At 54.7% G+C, this 20724-nt stretch overlaps 9 protein-coding genes across 9 annotated transcripts; 5 read left to right on the forward strand and 4 right to left on the reverse strand.

Moving 5' to 3' along the window:
* Positions 1-251: 251 nt before the first annotated feature.
* ATEG_01451 (aldo/keto reductase) lies at positions 252-1403 on the reverse strand (the record flags this gene model as incomplete). Its single annotated transcript, XM_001208816.1, has 1 exon — positions 252-1403. The coding sequence occupies one exon, from the start codon at positions 1401-1403 to the stop codon at positions 252-254; it is 1152 nt and encodes a 383-aa protein (XP_001208816.1).
* A 552-nt stretch (positions 1404-1955) lies between these two features.
* Positions 1956-3488, reverse strand: ATEG_01452 (UDP-N-acetylglucosamine--dolichyl-phosphate N-acetylglucosaminephosphotransferase; the record flags this gene model as incomplete). The annotated part of the gene is made up of 3 exons (XM_001208817.1): positions 1956-2936; positions 2990-3170; positions 3244-3488. The coding sequence occupies 3 exons, from the start codon at positions 3486-3488 to the stop codon at positions 1956-1958; spliced, it is 1407 nt and encodes a 468-aa protein (XP_001208817.1).
* A 398-nt stretch (positions 3489-3886) lies between these two features.
* On the forward strand, positions 3887-5013 carry ATEG_01453 (putative nuclear pore protein (SEH1); the record flags this gene model as incomplete). Its single annotated transcript, XM_001208818.1, has 2 exons — positions 3887-4072; positions 4123-5013. The coding sequence occupies 2 exons, from the start codon at positions 3887-3889 to the stop codon at positions 5011-5013; spliced, it is 1077 nt and encodes a 358-aa protein (XP_001208818.1).
* Positions 5014-5741: 728 nt separating this feature from the next.
* Positions 5742-7004, forward strand: ATEG_01454 (putative proline permease; the record flags this gene model as incomplete). The annotated part of the gene is made up of 1 exon (XM_001208819.1): positions 5742-7004. The coding sequence occupies one exon, from the start codon at positions 5742-5744 to the stop codon at positions 7002-7004; it is 1263 nt and encodes a 420-aa protein (XP_001208819.1).
* Positions 7005-8336: 1332 nt separating this feature from the next.
* Positions 8337-11102, forward strand: ATEG_01455 (putative PHD finger and SET domain protein; the record flags this gene model as incomplete). The annotated part of the gene is made up of 1 exon (XM_001208820.1): positions 8337-11102. One exon carries the CDS (start codon positions 8337-8339, stop codon positions 11100-11102), a length of 2766 nt encoding a protein of 921 aa, XP_001208820.1.
* A 675-nt stretch (positions 11103-11777) lies between these two features.
* Positions 11778-12617, reverse strand: ATEG_01456 (lytic polysaccharide monooxygenase auxiliary activity family 9 protein; the record flags this gene model as incomplete). The annotated part of the gene is made up of 1 exon (XM_001208821.1): positions 11778-12617. The coding sequence occupies one exon, from the start codon at positions 12615-12617 to the stop codon at positions 11778-11780; it is 840 nt and encodes a 279-aa protein (XP_001208821.1).
* A 993-nt stretch (positions 12618-13610) lies between these two features.
* Positions 13611-14676, forward strand: ATEG_01457 (uncharacterized protein; the record flags this gene model as incomplete). The annotated part of the gene is made up of 4 exons (XM_001208822.1): positions 13611-13776; positions 13826-13908; positions 13980-14295; positions 14393-14676. The coding sequence occupies 4 exons, from the start codon at positions 13611-13613 to the stop codon at positions 14674-14676; spliced, it is 849 nt and encodes a 282-aa protein (XP_001208822.1).
* Positions 14677-15340: 664 nt separating this feature from the next.
* ATEG_01458 (CDC73 C-terminal domain-containing protein) lies at positions 15341-16816 on the forward strand (the record flags this gene model as incomplete). Its single annotated transcript, XM_001208823.1, has 2 exons — positions 15341-16030; positions 16088-16816. The coding sequence occupies 2 exons, from the start codon at positions 15341-15343 to the stop codon at positions 16814-16816; spliced, it is 1419 nt and encodes a 472-aa protein (XP_001208823.1).
* Positions 16817-17996: 1180 nt separating this feature from the next.
* flbA (developmental regulator FlbA) lies at positions 17997-20354 on the reverse strand (the record flags this gene model as incomplete). The annotated part of the gene is made up of 4 exons (XM_001208824.1): positions 17997-18149; positions 18199-18386; positions 18441-19572; positions 19683-20354. The coding sequence occupies 4 exons, from the start codon at positions 20352-20354 to the stop codon at positions 17997-17999; spliced, it is 2145 nt and encodes a 714-aa protein (XP_001208824.1).
* Between the last annotated feature and the right edge of the window lie 370 nt (positions 20355-20724).

A 20724-nucleotide genomic window follows, 5' to 3' on the forward strand; every position in this document is an offset into this window, starting at 1 on the left:
GATGTCGCTGTGGCCGCGATGAGGGACGCCGCCGAGATCGGCTGGTCAGCCGCCAATGAGGCCACTGTCATTGGTTGGGACGGGCGCCGGCACCGGCGTTGCGGCGCTTATTCGCGGGGAAGGTCACGGGGTCTGACTAACCCTCGGCCGATGATTTGAGATTTCGCTAGTTGGCTCATTTTGCATCGTGACGTCAAGTATACAACAATATTATAAAGGTACTATTCTCATATTACTTCAGAAAACACATCTCAAGGCACAATAGCCTGCGGCGCTTTTACAAATGCTAGCGGCGCACACGATGCCGACATAAACGGCGTCACTCCACTCACGTGCGGGTCCTCTCCAATGAAGTTGTTCGGGAATCCGGGGTCCAGCGGGTTGACGCTCTCCAAATACTCAATTTGTTCCTTCGTCAGCCGGATTTTCAGCGCTTGAATGTTGTCATGTAGGTGTTCGATCTTCCGGCCGCCTACGAGCGGGAAGACATTTGGTGCCTTCTGGAGGACATACGCCAACGCAATGGCCGTGACCGACTCAATACCATGCTCGTTGGCGACTTTTTCGAGCGCCGCACTCATCTTCTCTTCCTCCTCCGTCTGCACGTTGGCGCCCAGCATGCTGCGCAGTCCTTCTCCACGCTGTTTCCGCTCCTCGATTGCCTTCTTCGTCTGGAACTTGCCACTCCCCAGTACGTCCCACGGGGCCAGCGCCATGCCGAAATGCCGGGCCATGGGGATGATCTCGCGCTCAAAATCGCGCTTCATGATATTCCACCGTCCCTGGTAGATACTGAAGGGGGTCTTGCCGTGGTCACGAGCATACGTGTTGGCTGCGCTAACCACCCACGCGGGCGAGTCCGAGATGCCCAAGTAGAGGACTTTGCCCTGTTGCACCAGGATATGCAGGCTGTCCATGATCTCCTCAATGGAGGTGGTATGGTCCCACCAGTGCAGGTATAAGATATCAATGTAGTCCGTCTGTAGCTTCTTGAGCGAGTCGCGCACGCTCATGTGCAGGCTGCGGCGGTGGTTTCCGCTGTGGTTGGGGGCCTTGCCCTTGCCCAGGGCGTGGGCCTTGTAGTAGGTCGTGAACTTGGTTGCCAGCACGATTTGGTCGCGGTTCTGGCGCGCGGTCATCCACTCCCCCAGCCACGTCTCGGACTGCTCGTCTTGGTAGTTGTTGGCGGTATCGATGAAATTTCCGCCGGCCTCCACGAAAGCGTCCAGCAGCTTAAATGAGCTTTCCTTGTTCATGGAGCCCATGAAACCCGACCAGGCATCGCCAATGGACATGGCACCCAGCTGGAGGGGGGACACACGGATCCCCGCCGTCGAGGAGAGGATGCGGTACCGGCCGAGCTCGGTAGGGGGTTCGGGGGCAGGAACGAAGAAAGACGACATTGCCGTTGTAGTGGTTTGGTGATTGGATTCTTCAATGTAGTGGAGGTGTGCGTTGAGGATAGCAAGTTGTCTTCTCAGGACAGGCCCTTTTATATGCCTTCCGGCCATATGGAGTGGCGGGGATAGCATAAATGCCCCTCATGAAGATCACAGGAGTTGATATCCACTTTCTGCGCATTCCTAGAGGTACCACCAATCATGGGGGCCAGAGCATAGCAACAATGCAACCAGATGACTATCATTGTCATCGATTCTGTCTTGTAATGGCCGGATGCGAGCTATCCTTCTCCACCGCCTGGAGTTAACTGCGGAGTTAGCGGAGCTGCTGATCTTCCATCGAGAATGTCATCCGGAGTTCCGAGCGAGATGTTATGACCATGGATACGGAATTATCCAAGCTGCCTAGATAATTAACTAGGTAGTGAGGTTATCGGGCTCTACTTTGAGAAGGTAGGATGCAAGCAAATACAGGCAATGGTCAATATAGTAACTCCGTACATAATGAGACATTCACTCTAGCAATAGGTTCCCCAATATCAACATCGCCCACATCTAAACACCAATTCCAAATGTCCGATTGTCTTCTCGGAAGACCAGTAACGCGAGACGATGTCGCACAAAGAGACCTGCCAACCCACAAACCACCTGCACTCCCACCATGCTCCACGCCAATCGATTCTCTTTCATCGGCCCCATCCAGACCAGCCACAGGTTCAAGATCGTCAGATTCGTCGATTCGACAATCTCGCCTTTCTCGTTCTTCGTAACGCGCACCAGCCGTAGGGAATGCAGCAGATCCAAGGCAGCCGCAATTAACGGAGACGGGGGTATATTCCACTCAGTCACGGATGCATCCAGGAGTCCCGTCGCGGCGTTGAACTTCGGCAGTCTGTGTCGTGGACAGGGGATCACTTTGAACAACTGTGGAGTGGAGTATAGGAAATTGAAGATCTGAGGGATGAACAATAACAGGAGGGTTTTGCTGAAATGTCCCAAAATGCCCACAACAGCAAACACCATCCCGGCAAAGTAGCAGTAGGTGTCCCCTACGAAGACCTTGGAGGGATACCAGTTGTGGAACAACAAGGCCAAGGAAACCCCGACGAATGGAAGTAGAAAGTAGAGGGAGAAGAGATGTGAGTCGGTAGCTGGGTGAGGGAACGGTGTAATAGGAGCGAGGTAGAGCGCATCATTGACGATGAGCAGAACGGCAATCACAAGAGACTGGGCGACTTCCACGCCGTTGATCCCTGCTAACATATTGATCGAGTTCGGGCAGAAGATAGCCACCGCCGCCATGTATGCGTAGTAAAGCCATCCCAGATCGACGACAGGGCCCAGATACGGCTGCAAGGGCACGGGAACGACTACCTGAGTAACGCCAAAGTCCACGAAGTACACTATCAGCATGGGAATAGCTCCGAATGCGGGGATGAGGACTTTGTGTCGCCATCGGATATCAAGAAGGTCGTCACCAATCCCTAGAATGACGATGCATTGCAGAGAGAGGAGTCCAGAAAGATAGGACGCAAGCTACGACGCCCGTTAGCTAGTTAGGTCAAGCAGGAGGGTAAATGACTTCTAACCCGTCCATGGGGAAATCGATGTAGCATCCGACCAGTCTCAACATGCTGGACTTCTAATACAACATCTCGGTTACCGCCACCGGAGGTTGCGGCAACAATGTCCTTGTAAAAGGCAAATGGAATAAAGAAGATCAAGGCCAGAAGATAAACAGTGGCGCATACAGCTCCCATAGTCTCTGGACTAGAACAACCATTAGCAGGCGCACGTCTGAAAGTGGAAAATCCCACTATACGCATCTCAAATTTGTACATACATCTCGGGTCTTCTTGGCTTCGCCATATCTCTCCCCTTGAGGCCTGCCTTGATGAACACCGGTCCTAGCCATCTGATCAGACTGTACGTGGCGGCGAACACAATTCCACTAAAGGCAATCGACGCCACTAACGGTGCGCCATCTCCTTGGAAGGTATTGACCAACACGGCAATACAGGCTCCCGCGAGAAGGAGGAGACGCCAAGTCTCGCGATGAGAAAGGGAGCTTGGGGTTGTAGAGCTCATGATCACCAGCCACTCTCCAGCATAGCTCCCTACGTCCTTTTCACACCGGGGATCAGGAGGGAGAAAGAAAAGACCATGGACAGGGCAAGACAAGACTGCAATCTGGCTTTAAGCAAGACACCATCCACTGACGCATGCCGTTTCTGTCGGCAGAACCTTGACCGCTCGACAGGCGGTGTCCGCGTTCGTCAACATTCTTCCAGAACAAGGCTAGTGGACGGGGTGGATTACATAACGCAACATCGTCAATCATCGTCGACGGTCATCTTCGCCAGACACCTATCCAACTGGTCGAAGTCCGGCGTGTCTTCCCATTGGATTAAGCGTCTGCATGCTGCACGTTAGCGGTTGAGTCTGACTGCCAGGTGGTATCATTGGTCCAGCAAATGAGCCTCGAGATGTCGACTGGATTCACCGAGTTCGATGCCGGTCATCGCGACTTAGTCACCGTGACCAAGTTCAATTTCTATGGCAATCGCATTGTCACAGCCTCCTCGGACCATCGCATGAAGGTTTGGGATCAGAAAAATGGCGAATGGCAGCTAATTGATACGTGGCGGGCCCACGATGGCGAAATCCGCGACGTAAGCCTCACTGTTTTTGTAACCATCACTCGCGACTGACCTTCTTGTAGGCGACATGGAATGGCCCATTTACTGGCCAGCATATAGGAAGCGTTGGTGAGGACATGAAATGCAAGATATGGCAAGAAGATGTCACTCAGCCTCCAAATTCTGGGCGACGTTTTCGGCCCATCTGTCGCATGACCGCTCCCCAGCGGCATCCCTTCGTTTCAATTGATTTCCGCAACATTGATCTTGAGTCTTGGCTCGCAATGATCACCCGCGATGGCTACCTGATGGTCATGGAGCCGGTGAGCCCCGACTCTCTCGCAGAGTGGCAGGCCCTGGATCAGTTCCGTGTCTGCACTGCGCCCCAGAGAGGTGAAGAGACAAGCTTTAAGGTTCAGTTCCACCACGACCCTACAGATATCACTCACACAGTCCTCCCTTCTTCCGACCGCAAAAGCCTTTCGCTGGTCGTTGCGGCCATGGACAGTGTGAAGGTATACCGCACGGACGCCAATCGCCGCTTCTACCACGCCATAGAGCTGTCCGGCCACGGAGGCCTTGTGAGAGACATATCCTGGGCCAACGGATCCGTGAGAGGCTACGACCTTATTGCCAGTGGCTGCAAGGACGGGTTTATTAGGATCTTTGAGGTCTATACATCGGTAGATAACGGATCACATACTGCAAACGGCAATCAGACCCAGCAACAATATCAGTCGCCAACAATCCGGGCAACAACACATTCTGGAATCAGCTCCGCGTTGACAAGTCGGACTCCTGCCACCATGCCGAGTCGTTCGACAACAGGCGATACTCAGTTTAAGCATACGTTCAAAGAGGTTGCGTGCATCGATAGCAATCATTTGGATGTGTGGCAAGTTGGGTTCTCTTATGCCGGTAAGTACTGCTATCTTTTTGGCGCGACGTGTCTGTCATTGGTTACGATCATCTAATCTTGTGTAGGTGATTGTCTTATTTCTGCTGGTGATGACGGAGCCGTGCGATTTTGGAAACGATCGCTATCCGGAGATTGGCTCGAATACGCCGAAACCGACATGGCCGATAATTGAAGACGCTCCCTTAGGGCTCTACGTCTCCCTTCTTCACCATGAACCCTGTCAAACACGCTATATACAGTTTGGAAATGGCGTCTCAATTCTGGTAAAGTGGTATGGAGGAGGGCTTACTCTGCCCCTATTCTTCTCGATATTTGTCGTTCGGTAGACAGTGATACCCATGCATTTATGACTTATGTCCCGCGCATGTACGTGCCTGAGACGTTGGTCCTTTATTTTCATCCGTACCGAAACTGCTTCTATCATCATGTTTTCTGCGCTGGGTAACTCCTGCCATGCCCGGTTTCTCCACACCTTCCGCTTCCTGGACCCGGCTCCAAGAAAATCAGATATCCTCGGTGTGCCACCACATGCGTGAACCTCACCCTGTTCGTCTTCACATACGCTGTCTCCATCTTTATGCCCAGGGGTGGCTATTATTCTTCCCCATCATGGCAATCGGACCTACTCTCGGAACAGGCTTGTTTATCGGTTCCGGACAAGCTTTAGCAGCCGGTGGCCCGGCCTCCTTGCTCGCCTCCTACATATTCATATCGATATTGGTATACTGTCTCACAACTGCTGTCGCAGAAGTCGCCTCACACGTGCCCGCGCGAGATGGTACGATGCTCACTCATGCGTATCAATACACATCATCCCATTTGGGGTTTTCCTTGGGTTATCTTCGCTGGTACTCCACCGCTATGCTCGTGCCCTTTGAAATCACCAATGCCATGGTCAACCTCGGCATATGGAATCCAGGGTTTAAGGTTGCCATACGGATCACGCTCGTAGCGAGCGCAATCTTCGGGTTCAACATGCTCCCTGAGAGGGTGTTCAAAAGATCAGAGGCGGTTTTCACCGGCGTCAAATTTCTCACCACCGTTGGACTCGGCATTCTCTCCGTGTACTTGGCTATTCGTGGTGTCCCCGGGTCGGGCATGCGAGGCTTTCATTACTGGAACGACCCGGGTCCTATGAACGAATTTTTGGTCGAAGGGCCATTGGGAAGGTGTCTAGGACTAGTCCAGTGCATCCTCTGCAGTACGATTTCGTTCATTTTCAGCCCCGAATTGATTGTCCATCGAAGTGAGCAAGCAAACTCCGAATCCAGCCGAAGCATCATGCATATGGCGCAGGTCGACAGCGTCCACCTATTCGTGCTATACATTCTCAGTGCGTTGGCAATCACAATCGTCGCCCCCTCAGACGATCCCTCTTTGACGAACGGCGGGATGGGTGCTGGAAGATCGCCATATGTCGTGGGTGCCCGAAGGTCAAAGATTCCGGTCCTGCCGTCCGTCACTGCACTTCTAATTCTTCTCTCATCCGTGGCTTCTGGTCGCTCCTTTCTGTATACCTCCTCTCGCACTTTGTGCTCGCTGGCTGAGACGGGACATGCGCCACCTTTGTTCAAAGTTCGCAATAGATGTGGTGTGCCCTACGTTGCCGTCCTCACCACCACTCTGTTCTCGGGGCTTGCTTACTTATCGTTGGCTGTTTCCTCGTCTGCAGTGTTCAATCTGCTGATGTATTTCATCACCACCTCGGGGTACATTTCCTGGCTTTGTTCGTGTATCGTCTACCTTCACTTTCGGCGGGCGACGCAAGCGCAGGGGTTCACACCTGTTCATCGGGCCCGTATCCAGCCGTACGGCGCGTATTTCAGCATGTTTGTGTCCGCTCTACTGCCCGTGGCTAATGCCGTTATCATCGCGGCGCCCACTCGAGGCATTGGCAGGAGTGCAATTCCAGTGTACGTGGGCATAGTCGTGTTTTTGTCGCTTTACTTTGGACATCAAGCGAGGGCGGCGATTGCGAATCGCTTCCAACAATCACCGATGCCTGACGAGGAGAATAGCCCCGTGCGCACCAAGGTCTCGGATTGACCGCTAGGATGCAGCAATGAAGCTGGTGGGTGCAGTGCCCTAAATTGGTGAATTGAAGGGAGGTGTCTATGGGGTTGAAGATCTGGAGCTAAGATGAATCCAGTAAAAGCATACTCAAGTCCAGGGGGCGCCTTGGTCTGCTCCGAAACCGGCAGCCCAGACCGCTTGCAGCCTGAAATCTCAGGCATGGCACAAGTCTTCCAGTATGGCCGAACGAAATCATGATTAGCAAAGAGAAATCAAAAATGCCTGCTAGAGTACGCGTACTAGCTAAAATAATAAAGCATGTATGTGAGGTTCTGACGGGAATCGAACCGCTGAGTGAAAGGCTAAAAAGGGCAAAAAAAAACCACTAGACTATTTGGCAAGAGGCACGAGGGAAATGAATAATTCTGCTTAATAATAGCGCTTTCGAATCGAGTCATTGGGCCAGTCGAGTCTCTCTGTCTGGCCGGGTCTCTCTCGGTCTCTCTCGCTCTCCTTCCCTCCCTCATTCCCGCTCTCGTTCTCTCTCTTTCGCTCTGCTTTTTACCTTCGCTTGCTTTCTTCCTTCCTCCTCTCCCACCTCATCCCTCCTACGGACTCCCTCCTCTTCTCGACTATCTCTCCCTCCTTCATTCACCTTCCCGCTCATTCTTCCTCGTCCTCTGTTCCTCCTCTTCTTCCTCTTCTCTCCTCGTCTTCTACTTCTCTTGACTTCATCTCCCCATTCACGTCTTACCTCTTCACTCTCTTCCCAGAAACGACTGCCTCCCCTTGTCTGTCGCCATTCACCTTTCATCCCGTCTCAATCCATATCTCTATCCTCCTTCGATTGATTCATATCTTCCCTCCCTCTCCTCGCCTCTCGCCTCTCCATGCGATTCGTGGCCCATCGACCTCTTCACGTCCATCGACTTCCGATTCTCGATCCCTTTCTTCTAGTCCACGGTCGCACGCGCCACAGGAGCAAACGCCTTTGCTAAACTCTCAGATCCCTTTCCTGCCGTCTATCCTCTGTCGATACGTCGTCTTTCGCTTTACATCATCTGTGCGATCGTTCCGATTCCCTGCGTCCCAAGATCCTTCTCGTGCGACTCCCTGAATCGCCGGAGATCATCTCCCAAACGAGCATACAGGCGCAATTAGGCTTGGTTGATCCATTCCTTTCGGCCAAACATCGTCCAGGCGAGCGATACAGGTCGTCGCGACATACTAGCAGGAACGCGAACCCTTGAAACGGCAAGTGACATGCGCGTTGGGCTCTGACGGGTAACCCGTAGGCCCTCCTTTCGCTCCCACTTCCTCGCGCATCCCTAAACTGTCTCTGAAGAGGGGGTATCTGGTCAGATTATGACAGATACCTCCCCAGCCGCCGTCACGCACCCAACCACGGACCCTTACCCGGTCGCCGTCCCTCTCAACTCGCCCGCCGTCAACGGTACCGTTTCCGACTCGGCCGCACCTGAAGAGGAGGAGCCGTATACCATCAAATGCATCTGCGCCTTTGAGGATGATGATGGGAACACGGTTTTCTGCGAACGGTGCGAGACCTGGCAGCACATCGAGTGCTACTACCATGGTCGGGAGGTGCCCGAGGTTCACAATTGCGTGGATTGCGAACCCCGTCCATTAGATGGCCGCCGCGCCACCGAACGGCAAAGGCGCTTGCGAGAACAGAGCGATGGCGGCGACCGCAAAAAGCGATCCGGTGCGAAGAGTCAGAAGAAGAAGGCCAGGGAGCCTGCGGATCAGACGAACGGCTTCCATCACCGTTCCGATTCCAACTCCCGCGACCAGCCGCCGGCGAAAAAGTCCAAAACAGGTCATCGCACTTCTGGCTCTGTCGGGTCCCTGTCAAGTTTACCCCCCTTACAACCCGATGCACGCAAACGCACGTCCACGTCAATGAGCCCAACGAAACCTGCAGGACCGTCGATCCCCCTGTATTCCGCCGAATTCCTTCACCTTTATGACCACGATCAGGACTATGCCAGCATGGATAGCAATCTGTACAATACGCTGAATCTTGCAGGAGATCTGGCATCGTGGGTGACGGATCCGTCAGCGCTAGCGCGCGTGACGAATGGACGATCAGCGCAGGACGTCTTCACCTGGTCGGGTGCCGTCCTCGACCGGTCGCGCTGGCCCTCCCTCGCCACCGAATCGATTACCGACCCGAATATCGATGTGGACGGCACGCACCCAACCTGGAAGGTTCTGAAGACGCGCGATCGCATAGGGAAGGATGACATTGTGGGCGAAATTACGGGCAAAATTGGCCTCCTTCGGGACTACTGTCTTGACCCCAACAATCGATGGCAGGAGCTTCGACATCCCGAGCCTTTCGTCTTCTTCCATCCGCAACTTCCTATTTACATTGATAGTCGGCACGAAGGTAGCATCCTCCGCTATGTCCGGCGGTCTTGTCGTCCTAATGTCACGATGAAAACCTACATCACAAATGAAGTCGAGTACCATTTCTGCTTCGTCGCAAAGGAAGAGATCGCGCCCGATTCAGAGATTACCGCGATGTGGTATCTGGACCCCCAACTTTTCGAGTCCACCAATGGAGTGGTCAAGCAGGAGTCCAGCGACACGGCGCAGGACCTGGCGGCCATCTGCATCAGCAACGTGCTGGCGCATTTTGGTGGCTGTGCCTGCGTCCCTCCACCCAACTGTCTGCTATCAAGCGTCGACCGTCGGCGGCATCCGAAGGCATTGGATACGAAACAAGCCAGCGCAAAGCGGAAGAAGGTCAAGAGCAAATCCAACGTTTCTCCGCCTGCAACGAACAGCCGGGCTGGCAGTGAAGCCATCAAGAACTTGGACGAGGATGACCAGGCCGATAGCCGTTCGGCGTCCGGTTCGACGCGAGGGCCCCGCAGTCGCGATCTCACCCCCACGTTACCGAACTCCGCCGAAGGCTACCTGTTCGGCGATACGGAACTATCGGCCCGAGACCGGCGCAAAATCGCGGCGGCGGAAAAGAAGTTCCAGCAACTGGAACAAGATCAGGCAACGCAGAAGAAAAAGAAGCGCCCCAGCGGTCATTCCGCCCAAAGTACGCCGACAATTGGCGGCAGTCAAGCTGGCTATTTCGCTCACCAAGGCCGTGATCGCCGCTCTTATTCGCCGCCCGCCCGTTCGTCGCGAGGTCGCCATGGTTCCCCTCGAAAGGCGACTGGCCCTTTCACCGGTGCCCGACGATATGTAGATTCCTCCATCCAGACGGACTTGGATGGCAGTGATGGCCTGGGTCCCTCCGCGCTCTCCTCCCCCTCGCCGCGACGGCCGGCTTTTGTCCCGCTCACACAACGCTTGCTCAAACGGTGCTATGCGGATCGTGTGCGTTTGGAGCAAATCAGTCGCGTCCCGGTGTCGCCATCCCACTCCAACTCCATCACACAATTGACGTCACCTTCGCCGAGTACGCATGGGGCTGCGCCGTTGACTGCCACCACTCCAAGTGTATCTGGTGAAAGGGAGGATGTAGAAATGAAGGATGCGGAATTTCCAGCCAGGCCATCTCCTGGGCGCCCACATAGTCGCGAGATGGACTCTTCGCCGCTATCGGGCCGAGAAATGGCGAAGCCTCCACTACCACCCCCCTGGCCTTCCACAGCAGCCCATAATTCTCGAATACCGGGGAGCCGGGTGGACACTCGGCGTCCTGATCTCCAAATTCCTATTCCGCCTCCCATTATTCCTTCGTTGCAATCTGCCTCTCGCCCGGGGTCGGCGACAACGCCGTCGCTTCAGTCGTCTCCCTCGACAATCGAACCTCCCCAGCATCATACGGCTCCACCTGGGTCTGGCGTGACCGCTCCCAGCCCTGTCAAGAAGAAACTTAGTCTAGGGGACTATCTCATTCGCCGAGGGTCCAAGGCTACCCCAACAACTGAAAAAAGCCAGGCGCAAGCCACAGCGATGCCACCGCCGCCGAAGTCTCCGATCAACCAAACACCGACTTCAACCGCTGGGGACGGCGCCCATCCCGAGTCCAAGGCGAGTGGCGAGACAGATACGGTGAAAGTGGAACACTCCAGCACACCTGAGGTCACAATGAAGGATGTCGCTGGGTCGACCCAAACCTCGCAAGTGTCATCACTTACGTGAACCCATTTCCTCTTAATTTGCGGCGGCTTTCTGTTTGTGTGACATGAATATGGTGTTTTGAATTCGCTTTGGTTCTGTAAAGGTTTACTGGCGTTCAGCCGCGGATACTGGTGTTCTTGGGATTGTGTGAGGCGTAATCGGCGCGTGGACAGGAAGCGGGCTACGGAAATACCTTTTTCTGGGACATGACGGAATATACGAAGGATCTTCAGGAGGGCTTGTTGGATGTTTCTCTTCATGTGCGGCGTCAGCTTCACGACTTGTCTTTACTACCCGAGTTGACCTTGTCCTTTATTTCTGATCTACTATTATCTGTTCCATATTAGCTTCATTCTATGACGATGCTCCTGAAGTTCCAGGGGACACATCAATGTGATGGGCAAATTCTCAACTTCCACTGCCTTCTGGAGTCTGGCGAAGGGTCTTACCTCCTTCAGGATATGATATTGTGAGTGATCTCGGAAATCTACGTACTGACATTATTGCACAGTAGACTTGCCGCCTAGAAGTCTTCCAGGATATACGGAGTACGTTCCTTGTCTATGACTCGAGCCCCTTCGAGTTATATCCCGGAGTGCATATGATTGACCATCCCCTATATACTGATCAGAACTATGTACACGAATCACTTCCCACTCGCTCCCACTCGTTCCCACTGTGACCATACCACGGTACTCAAGCCGAAGTCGCGGTAGCACTGGCGGCAGCGCTACCAGGGACCGTTGCGGTTCCGGTGGCCGTGATGGCCGAAGTTGCCTGCGCAACGTTGGTGGCACCCGCGATCATGGACGGGCCGGGCACGGTATATGTGAGCGAGTTGTAGATGTCGACGAGAATACCGGGATCAGTGGAAGTGTACAGCTCGGTGGCGGGGACGCCAGCGGGGGACTGGGAGCCGCCGCCAGTGACACGCAGGTTGAAGCATTGCATGTAGTTCTGGGCGCCGTCCTCGGCAAAGGCGCCGTGCAGAGCGATCATCTCATGGCGCAGGACGTAGTCGCCGGGGGCGATGTCGGCGGGGATCTGGACGAGCCACGAGTTGTTGTTGGCGATGAGCTGGTCGGCGGCCCAGACGCCCGGCGGGGCGGCGTCATCAACGAGGCCGACACCGTCGATCTTAAAGAATTGCAGCGTAGTCTTGTCGACGGTCTCGCAGCCTGCGGTGCCGCAGGGCGCCAGGTAGTCCAGCACGGGGCCGTGGTGCGACTCAGGCCACTCGGTCCACTGCAGGTTGATGCTGTCGCCAGCGGCCACCGTCGCGAAGCCCTTGGCGTTGGTCGCGTTGAGGTGGCAGATCATGTCGTCGGAAGTGAAGGCATCCGGCGCGATGAACCCGTTGCCCGTGTTGGGCGTGCCCCAGGCCACCACCGTCGGCGGGTCGGCCATGTACGGGAACGAGTTGATGTCCCAGCCCTGGTACGAGACGCCGTTGATCACGATGTTCGTGACGTGGCCGTGGCCGGCGACCTGGCTGGCCAGCAAGGCTAGCAGGGTGGACTTGGAGAGACGATCCATGGCAAAGAAACAAGAGGTGCTTTGATGCTTTTGATCGACGTTGTTCTCTGTGGAGATGATGGAGACAAGAGCCGTTGATCGTTACCAGCTTGCGGAAGAGATGTGCGTCCTTATATACCTCTTTCTCGACGGACGACCGGACAGCATGGGCCTTCAGCGAGGTACCTGCGGTCTATCAGACGTTGTCATGCTCCGTGCCTCGGACAAAATGGGCAGGTTACCGTGGGAGATTGATTAACGGGCAATCTATCCCTGCGGCATGAGTGGCGCGACGGAGGAATTTGGAGCCTGGGGAATGGCGCCATGGCTTCGGCAGTGGCCATCTTTAATTTGATGTCGTCTGGCGGCGGCTTTGACTCCGGACCGAAAAGGGGAGTCTTCTGTATGTTTCACTTTCTGCAGATTTGGGATTGGATTGCCGGTGCGGTGTGGATCGAACTTGGGAGCTTCTGTCCAGGGTGTTCTGGATAGATGTATGCCATCAGTCGATCCATACATACTGTCATAAGCTTGTCTAAGGAGGAGCTGCGATCTGTCGAGCTGAGCCTGTGGGGGCTCAACTGAGACGGTGATGGTTTCATGTCGGATACACGGGCAGACATCCCGGATCGTCACTCATGCCATGCATCGAAGTTACCCGTACGCAATGGGTTGTCTCTCGGGAGTGACATTCAGTCGGCAGTCATGCGGAATGATCTTCGTTCAATGCTTAGTGAGATCAACAGAGTATCGGGTAGATGTAGCGCACGGTGAAGATGAGGCCTCACATCCCATTGTCAATCGATGTATGCCACGCATGAGACTGTTGTCTTTGTAGTCTTCGTCCGAGAAACATCTGTCTTTCTCTAGAAGTCACGCGTATCGATACTATGTTGGGCATAGTACATAAGCGTCATACTTGGATGCGTTGGGAGCAAGTATGAATCATCATCCTCCCTGCGGGGTAACTAAACAATCTGTTTCTCCCAGTTCAGCTTCACTCTCTGTACAGCCATGGCCCCCTCGATCGCTTCTTCGCGGTCTCGGTCAGATGAGACGATCCATCCAAGCCATGTCGCGTCGTTCGAACTGGAACAACCTCCGCTCCTCCCGGCAGACCGCGGAAGAGCCGCATGGTTGATGCTGGCATCATGCTGTCTGATCCAATTGCCCGTCTGGGGTGCGTCAAAATCCCGTCAACAAACAGTTCACTCTGTTGACTTCCTCAGGATTCTCTCTTGTATTTGGCATCTTCCAGGAATACCTCATGACTCATGATGTGCTCAAGGGTAGCAAAGGAGGTCTGGCGGTGGTGGGAACCACATCCACTGTAATCTTCCCGGTCCATCTTCCCTCCTTCAACCGCTGAATCCGTCTCACCAGGGACTTCTGTACCTGCTTTCTCCGATATCATTCACTCTTCTTACCCGCTATCCCCATTTCCAGAAGTACTGTGCCCCCGTAGGGCTGTTCCTGAGCGTCTGCGGGTCCCTGCTCTCCTCTTTCTCGCAGAGCGTGTGGCACTTGATCCTCACGCAGGGGGTGCTATGTGCCATCGGAAACGGGCTTGTGTTCAGCCCAACCACCCTGTATCTGGATCAATGGTTCATCCAACGAAAGGGCCTGGCCTACGGCATCATGTGGGCTGCCAAAAGCATCTGCGGTGTGGCCCTCCCGTTTGTCGCGAGCGCCTGTCTGGGTAAATTTGGGGCCAGGACGACCCTGCGGGCGTGGACGGTCACGACGGTCAGTCCCTACATGGGGAACATCGAAGACCAACTGACGTGTTGCTGTAGCTACTCTCGACGCTTGTGGCGCTGCCGTTCGTCAAGCCCAGAGTCCCACCGTCTCCTTCAACCTCGGTGAAGCGAATAGACCTGACCTTCCTGAAGCTGGCCACTTTCTGGATGCTGCAGCTGGGGAATATCATCCAGGGATTTGGCTACTTCCTGCCCAGTACGTACCTGCCGTCCTACTCGACCTCTGCGGCAGGGCTGTCCCACACCACAGGAACGCTTCTGGTGGCGCTCTTCAACGCGACCTCGGTGGTGGGTGGCATTGTTTTGGGGTCGCTCTGTGATCGGTTCGCGGTCACCAACGTCATGTTGCTCTCATCCGTAGGCTCTGGGCTCTCGGTCTTCCTGTTCTGGGGCTTGTCTACCTCCCCATCATCCTCGACGGATTATCCTCAGGCTGCGATTGCTCTTCTCACTCTCTTCTCCATCACTTATGGCTTTTTCGCCGGTGGGTTCAGCTCCACCTGGTCGGGAGTGCTGACCCAGGTCAAACGAGAAGTCCCCTCATTGGAGACAGGACTTGTGTTTGGTCTCCTGGCTGGAGGAAGAGGCATTGGAAATGTCATTAGCGGACCCCTCAGTACGGCCCTGATCAAGCAAGGATCCATTGGGTCTCCCAATGCCGGCTTCGCATATACGACCGAATATGGGGCGTTGATCATCTTCACGGGAGTGACGGCATTCTTGGGGGCATGGAGTTGGATGTGGCGGTATCTCAGCTTTTGCTGGAAGTGATGTGTACATGGGTGTTCATCGACGTGAGATAGTATAGTATCACTAAGTGGACCAGTGCTGGATGCACGGTCATAGTAGAATGAATCACGTGACACTGGACTTTCTTCAGCCGCGCCGTCATGATCGCTCATGATTCTCCATCTCCAACCATCCCAATCACCTCTCCTCAAGGATCGTCTGGAGTGGTCTGGTCACCCTTGCCCGCCCATCACCATGGCCACCGATCCCTCCCTCCAGGATCCTCTCCTCGCCCTGCGTCGCGCTATCGCAACGGGCAGTCTTCCTACCCCGACCACCTCCTCCGATCTCTCCGACCAAAACGCGACCGAAGACCTCGCCAAAGCCACGCATCTCTACTTCCGTGATCCTCTCCCGCAGTCCATTCCTCTGACGGCACCGACGCGGTTCGTCTCCGCCTCCTCAGACTCCGCGGTCGACCTCCGCAGTATCTTCTTCGCTTGGCAGAAGAAAGATGTCGCCATTCCCGAGTACATCGCCTCCGCACAGGAGCTGAACGAGTCGCTGAAGCAGAAGGAGCGCAAAGAAGGCGAGGAGGAGGAAAAGGTGCAGAATCTCGTCTTCGTCGAGCGTCTCGACCTCATCACCTGGCTCGAGGGCGCCTCCGATGAGAGCGAGTACATCAAGCCGTTAGAGGGCGCCGCAGCCGCCGCAGCGGCTGCCGCGAACGCGGCCGCCCAAGCTCAGGCCTCTGCGAACATCGCCTCCGGCGCGGCGGGAGGTGTCTCTGCAGTGCCCAGCGGCGCGCCTGGGGCCGCTGCGCCGGCCGCAGGAGCTCAGCAAGGCCGTGCGGCGAAGGTGATTGACCCCCGACTGCAGGAAATCTACAACGGCGAACGCAAGATGGGCGATCGGAATACCGTCCTACACGGCATCAAACTGACGGTAAGCCCGCACCCTGCTACTTTCATCCGAAACCACCTCCTAACAGCCTACATATAGGACTTCTCGCACGTCCGTAAAACAGCAGAGACCTTCTTGGGACGCAACCGGTCCCGGCCGGGCCCGTACCCAGCCGGCGGCAAACCAGGCACCAAACCGCAGTCGATGGTGCCCGCGCCGTCGGCAGGGCTGTCGCAGCCACGCAAAAGTTCCTCCAAGACGCAGGACCCCATCATCCTGCTGTCGCCGTCCGCGTCGTCGCTCATCCGCATGTCCAACGTGCGCTCGTTCCTCCAGGACGGCGTCTTCGTGCCCCCAGACCACCCCACCCTCGCCACCCCGGGCTCCAACATCCTGTACATCTCGCGCCCGCTGCGCTCCGCCGACCCGTCGAACCCGTCCGCCCGCCCCATCGGCTCGCAGGGCTCGTCCCGCAAACCCACGCGCTTCATCCTCGTCGACAGCACGGCCAACTTCCGCCCGGACTACTGGAACCGGCTCGTCGCCGTCTTCACCACCGGCCAGACCTGGCAGTTCAAGTCGTACAAGTGGTCCTCGCCGCCCGAGCTGTTCAAGCATGCCAGCGGCATCTACGTCGGCTGGCGCGGCGAGGATGTGCCGCGCGAAGTCCGCGGCTGGGGCCGCGGTGTGCAGAGCTTTGCCGTCGAGCGATGGGACGACAAGGGCGGCGTGCATGGCGCGGGCCGCTGGCGGGACCGGGAGGTGGTCGAAGGCATCTGGACGGCCATCGAGGAGGGCATGAGATTGCGCGGATGGGGTGCGAAATGAGTTTCTCGACACAGCTGTGGCGACATCTCGAAGATCAATCTATCTGACTATCTACCATTTCCTTAACAGCTATGGTCCCATGCTCATCTAAACCGGGGTTTCACTGAAATTTGCGAGGGAAAAAGACCACATGGTATAGGTAATGCTTTTTTCTTGGTTCTATTTATTTGGTATTTCGGTGCAAGGAGGCGTGCCGTGGCGTTGAGTTCCATATCAAGTATCTCTTTGTTTCCTGTTCCATAGCATATTCCTGTATCTCACACTTACCAGACATCCTGTCTCATGACGTCCCATTTAACAATGAATCCCAATTGAACGGATGCATCATATGACATATGCATGACTGGCCCACGTGGTAGCCATGTGCGATCTTACATGTCCAACTACAGTGTTAATAAAGTAGACTGAGCGTGGTTTAATTCTCTGCTTTCACAGTGATACCCTATCCATGTAGTAGAACAAGAGTGGGAATGGCATGAACAAAAGGAAAGTCATAGTCGCTGAATCTGAATGAATCCTTGAAAATGCAAGTTCAATCGGATGCGCAGAACAATGCTGGAAAAACAAGACAGAACAGAAAGAAAACGTAATATGGCATGTACATCAATCAACGTCAGAAGAAAGAAAATAAGAACAGTCTTAACTCATGCAGAATGCAGGAATGGCAAAGAGAAAAGAAACGCCTCTCTAATGCTGGAAAACTCTGGTGTCTCAGGCTTCCCTCGCCAAATTCTCCACTCATTAAAAAATGGAGTAAGATCAAGAAAAGGAAAAAGTAACAGGAATATGTTGAACGAAAAGAAAAATCCAAGTCGGGCCATCCATCTATCACATAGATCGTAACATCTCATAGTCGTGATCAGTCGGTTGCCAAAGAAACCGCATCTGCCCGGGAGATAGCCTCTTGGTCTATCGAATTCTGGCGGGAATATATATAGAATGTAGCATCGTCGTGTCGGGCATGTGCTGAATGATGTACATTAAACGTTCGAGCGCCATGGTGGGGGAGAAGGTCGTAGATGTCGGACTGGGAAAGGCGTGACCCATTCGGTGGTGTAGTACCCAAGTCTATTATTATAAAATGCGTCTTTGCGACACTCGTAACTCATCGAGGGCTCAGGCGGTCATATTGTTGAAATCATGATGGCAGATTACCGTGACGAACGGCAGGACGCTATCGTCATGTGCGCGCAGAGCGGCTCATCGAGCGCTCCGGGACCGGAGCCGGAGCCGGCGTGGGCGAGTAGGACCTCGAGGCGGCCGCCAGGTCCACATCATGCTCCTGGAGAACAATGGCGTATTTGGGATCACGCAAGAATTTCGGGACAGAGTCCTATATGGCGTTAGAACCAATTTCAGATCCACTTTGAAGGGGAACTTACACTCGACATCAGCTTGAAGACGGAAGTCTGCGCCATCTCAAACAGATGGACCACCTCCTGAAGGCTCCGGAACATAGACTCGTCATCTCCCACGGCCTTCGTCATACGACTAGCCAAGCTGTTGCGCAAAGCGTGATCAATGTTCAGTTCGCAGGGCGATCCGGGAGCCAAGAAGGCATTGTAAAGACCTTTGAGGTGTTAGTAACAGATTTCAAGACGAGGTAGAGGAGATAGGAACGTACCATAGGCAGCAGCCAGGGTCTCACGAACGGCATCAGGCTTCTTAAATGTCCCAAGTCGCTCCGCCTTGTGGTAGGTGGCAGTGAATTCGGAAACATCCAAGTAGAACGACAGGTTCTCCTCGCACAGAGAGAAACGCAGGAATTCACGGAATAGAAGGCGCAAAGCAGGATCCTGGAGGATGTGGTTCAACCGCGCATTGTTGGAGTCGCGAGGGATGCCGCGGCTGTCGTACATCGGCGGGGTGTCGCGGGACTTGTCCCGTGCAATCCAACCACACACGCGCTGTCCACGTTCCGTAATGCCGTAAATCGCATTCTTGGAGGGCTGGAAAGCCACAATCGAGTTGTCGGGCATCGGCATGAGCTTGTCCTCCTGAAGCATCGTGATCAACCCATACTTGACAAACAGCTCGGCAATGAGAACGGTTTCGCGGCGCTCGATGGTGGTAGAGCAATCCATCAGCCAGTCAACCGCGGCCTTTCCGGTGAAGGTGTTGGCGACAATCTTATCGTTCACCTTGCGCTCCCGGGCCATTTTCACTCCAACCAACCCGTTCGAATAGTCGCTCAACGAGTCGGAGTCGGAGGTGGAGATACTATTCTTCACATTGGGACCATCCTGACCAGCGAATCGGCGGAAGATCACTTCAATGGTGGCACGATCATGCGATAGCTTGTCCGTCTCGGTATCGCGTTCCAGGTTGACCAGCTGCATGGTGTTGCGGGGCGACTCCAGAACGTCAATGACGTGGCGGGCCGTGATCCCATTCCGTTGGCAGAATCGCTGCAGGATGTTGATTCCCTTCGGGGTAAGCTGATAGAGAGCACCCTTTAGCGGGAATTGCTGGGCACCCTTGCCGTCCACGGACTCGATGAAACGAGCGTCGACGAAGCGTTGGCATACGGAGCGGGCCATTTCTTTGGCCATGGAGAAAGTAGTGGTCGTTGTCGTGGTCACGATGCGAGACGGATCCTTCGGGTCCGGCATACGGTTGGACTGGGAGAATTTCAGAGAACCGAGGTTGTTGATGGCTTCTTCGGAGGTGAAGGAGTGGTCATATTTCGTAAATCGTACACGATGCGAATCCAACTTCAAGCTGACCATTAACGTGGAGAAGAGATCCATGAAATCCTACAGGTAGCACTGTCAGTCCCAAGCTCGGTCTCCCTGCTCAATCCGGAAATTGCTTCCCCCACAGCCGCACCCACTCCTCCGGTGATTCTACGGGGCTCCAGTCTTACCTTGGTGAAAGGACGGTCATCTTCCGTCATGCGCAACAGGCGCGACGAGGTTTGGTGCATGGTGGCGGGCGGTTCGACCGGTGCGAGGGTGGGGACGTGCTGGAGAGTCTGGCGACGCTTGTCGACGGAGTCGGCGACAGGCGGCGAAGCAGTATTCGGGTCGATGGGCGCGGGGCTTGACGATTCACTAGGGGCGCTACCGTCCGACAATGGCGGCGTCAAGGGCGAGGTGCCTGCAGATTCACCGACGCTGATCTGAGAGGGCTTGCGCGTGTGTTTCGACAGACTTCCGGACGAGGCGGAGGGACGAAGGGTGCCGGTCCCAGAAGCTCCAATGGCCGAGAGGTTGGCGAGAGCGCTGGTGGTCTTTTCGCGAGCAAGAGCGGCAAACGAACGGCGATTGCGTCGCGAAATCGAGCCAATGACTGAGCCAGTGAGTCCCGGAGTGCCGGTCAACGGAGGATTGGCGGAGGAAGCCGTCGCTGAAGGAGAGGCGACAGCGGGCAGACACGAGGCGGAGGAAGAGGCACGAGGGCGAGAGTCGACCGGGGAGGTAGAGACCGGTGCAGAGATGGTGGTGGAAGATTGGGAGGAGAGGGGAGGTTGGTGATGACAGAGAGACTGAGAAGAGGGAGGAGATCCGTGGGCGAGAGAGGAAGATATGGTTGGCATTGAAAAGTGCGGACCAGACAAAAAAAGTGGGAGTAAAAAAAAAAATAAAAAAAAGAGAGAAGAGAGAGAGAGGGAGAAGGAGGGGGGGAGGATATGTATGTAAAAAGACGTATGGGATGGTATGTATGGTTCGTATGTAAAATAAAAGAAAAGAAAAATGATTTTTCCCAAAGAGGTGAAGAAAGGGAGGAAACAGATGGAGTACTAAGGACGGAGTAAGTAAGAGATGGGAAGAGCGAGGAACAGAGAAGGGAAAAGGGAGGAGAGAAAAAACAGGGTGTGGAGGAGGGGTGTGGGTGTCTGGATAAGGGAGAAATTATGGGATTCTTTTTATTCTTTTTATTATTCTTTTTATTATAATAATTATTAT

The sequence above is a fragment of the Aspergillus terreus genome, genomic scaffold (genome assembly GCF_000149615.1).
Source record: "Aspergillus terreus NIH2624 scaffold_2 genomic scaffold, whole genome shotgun sequence".
In the NCBI taxonomy this organism is placed as follows: Eukaryota; Fungi; Ascomycota; class Eurotiomycetes; order Eurotiales; family Aspergillaceae; genus Aspergillus; species Aspergillus terreus.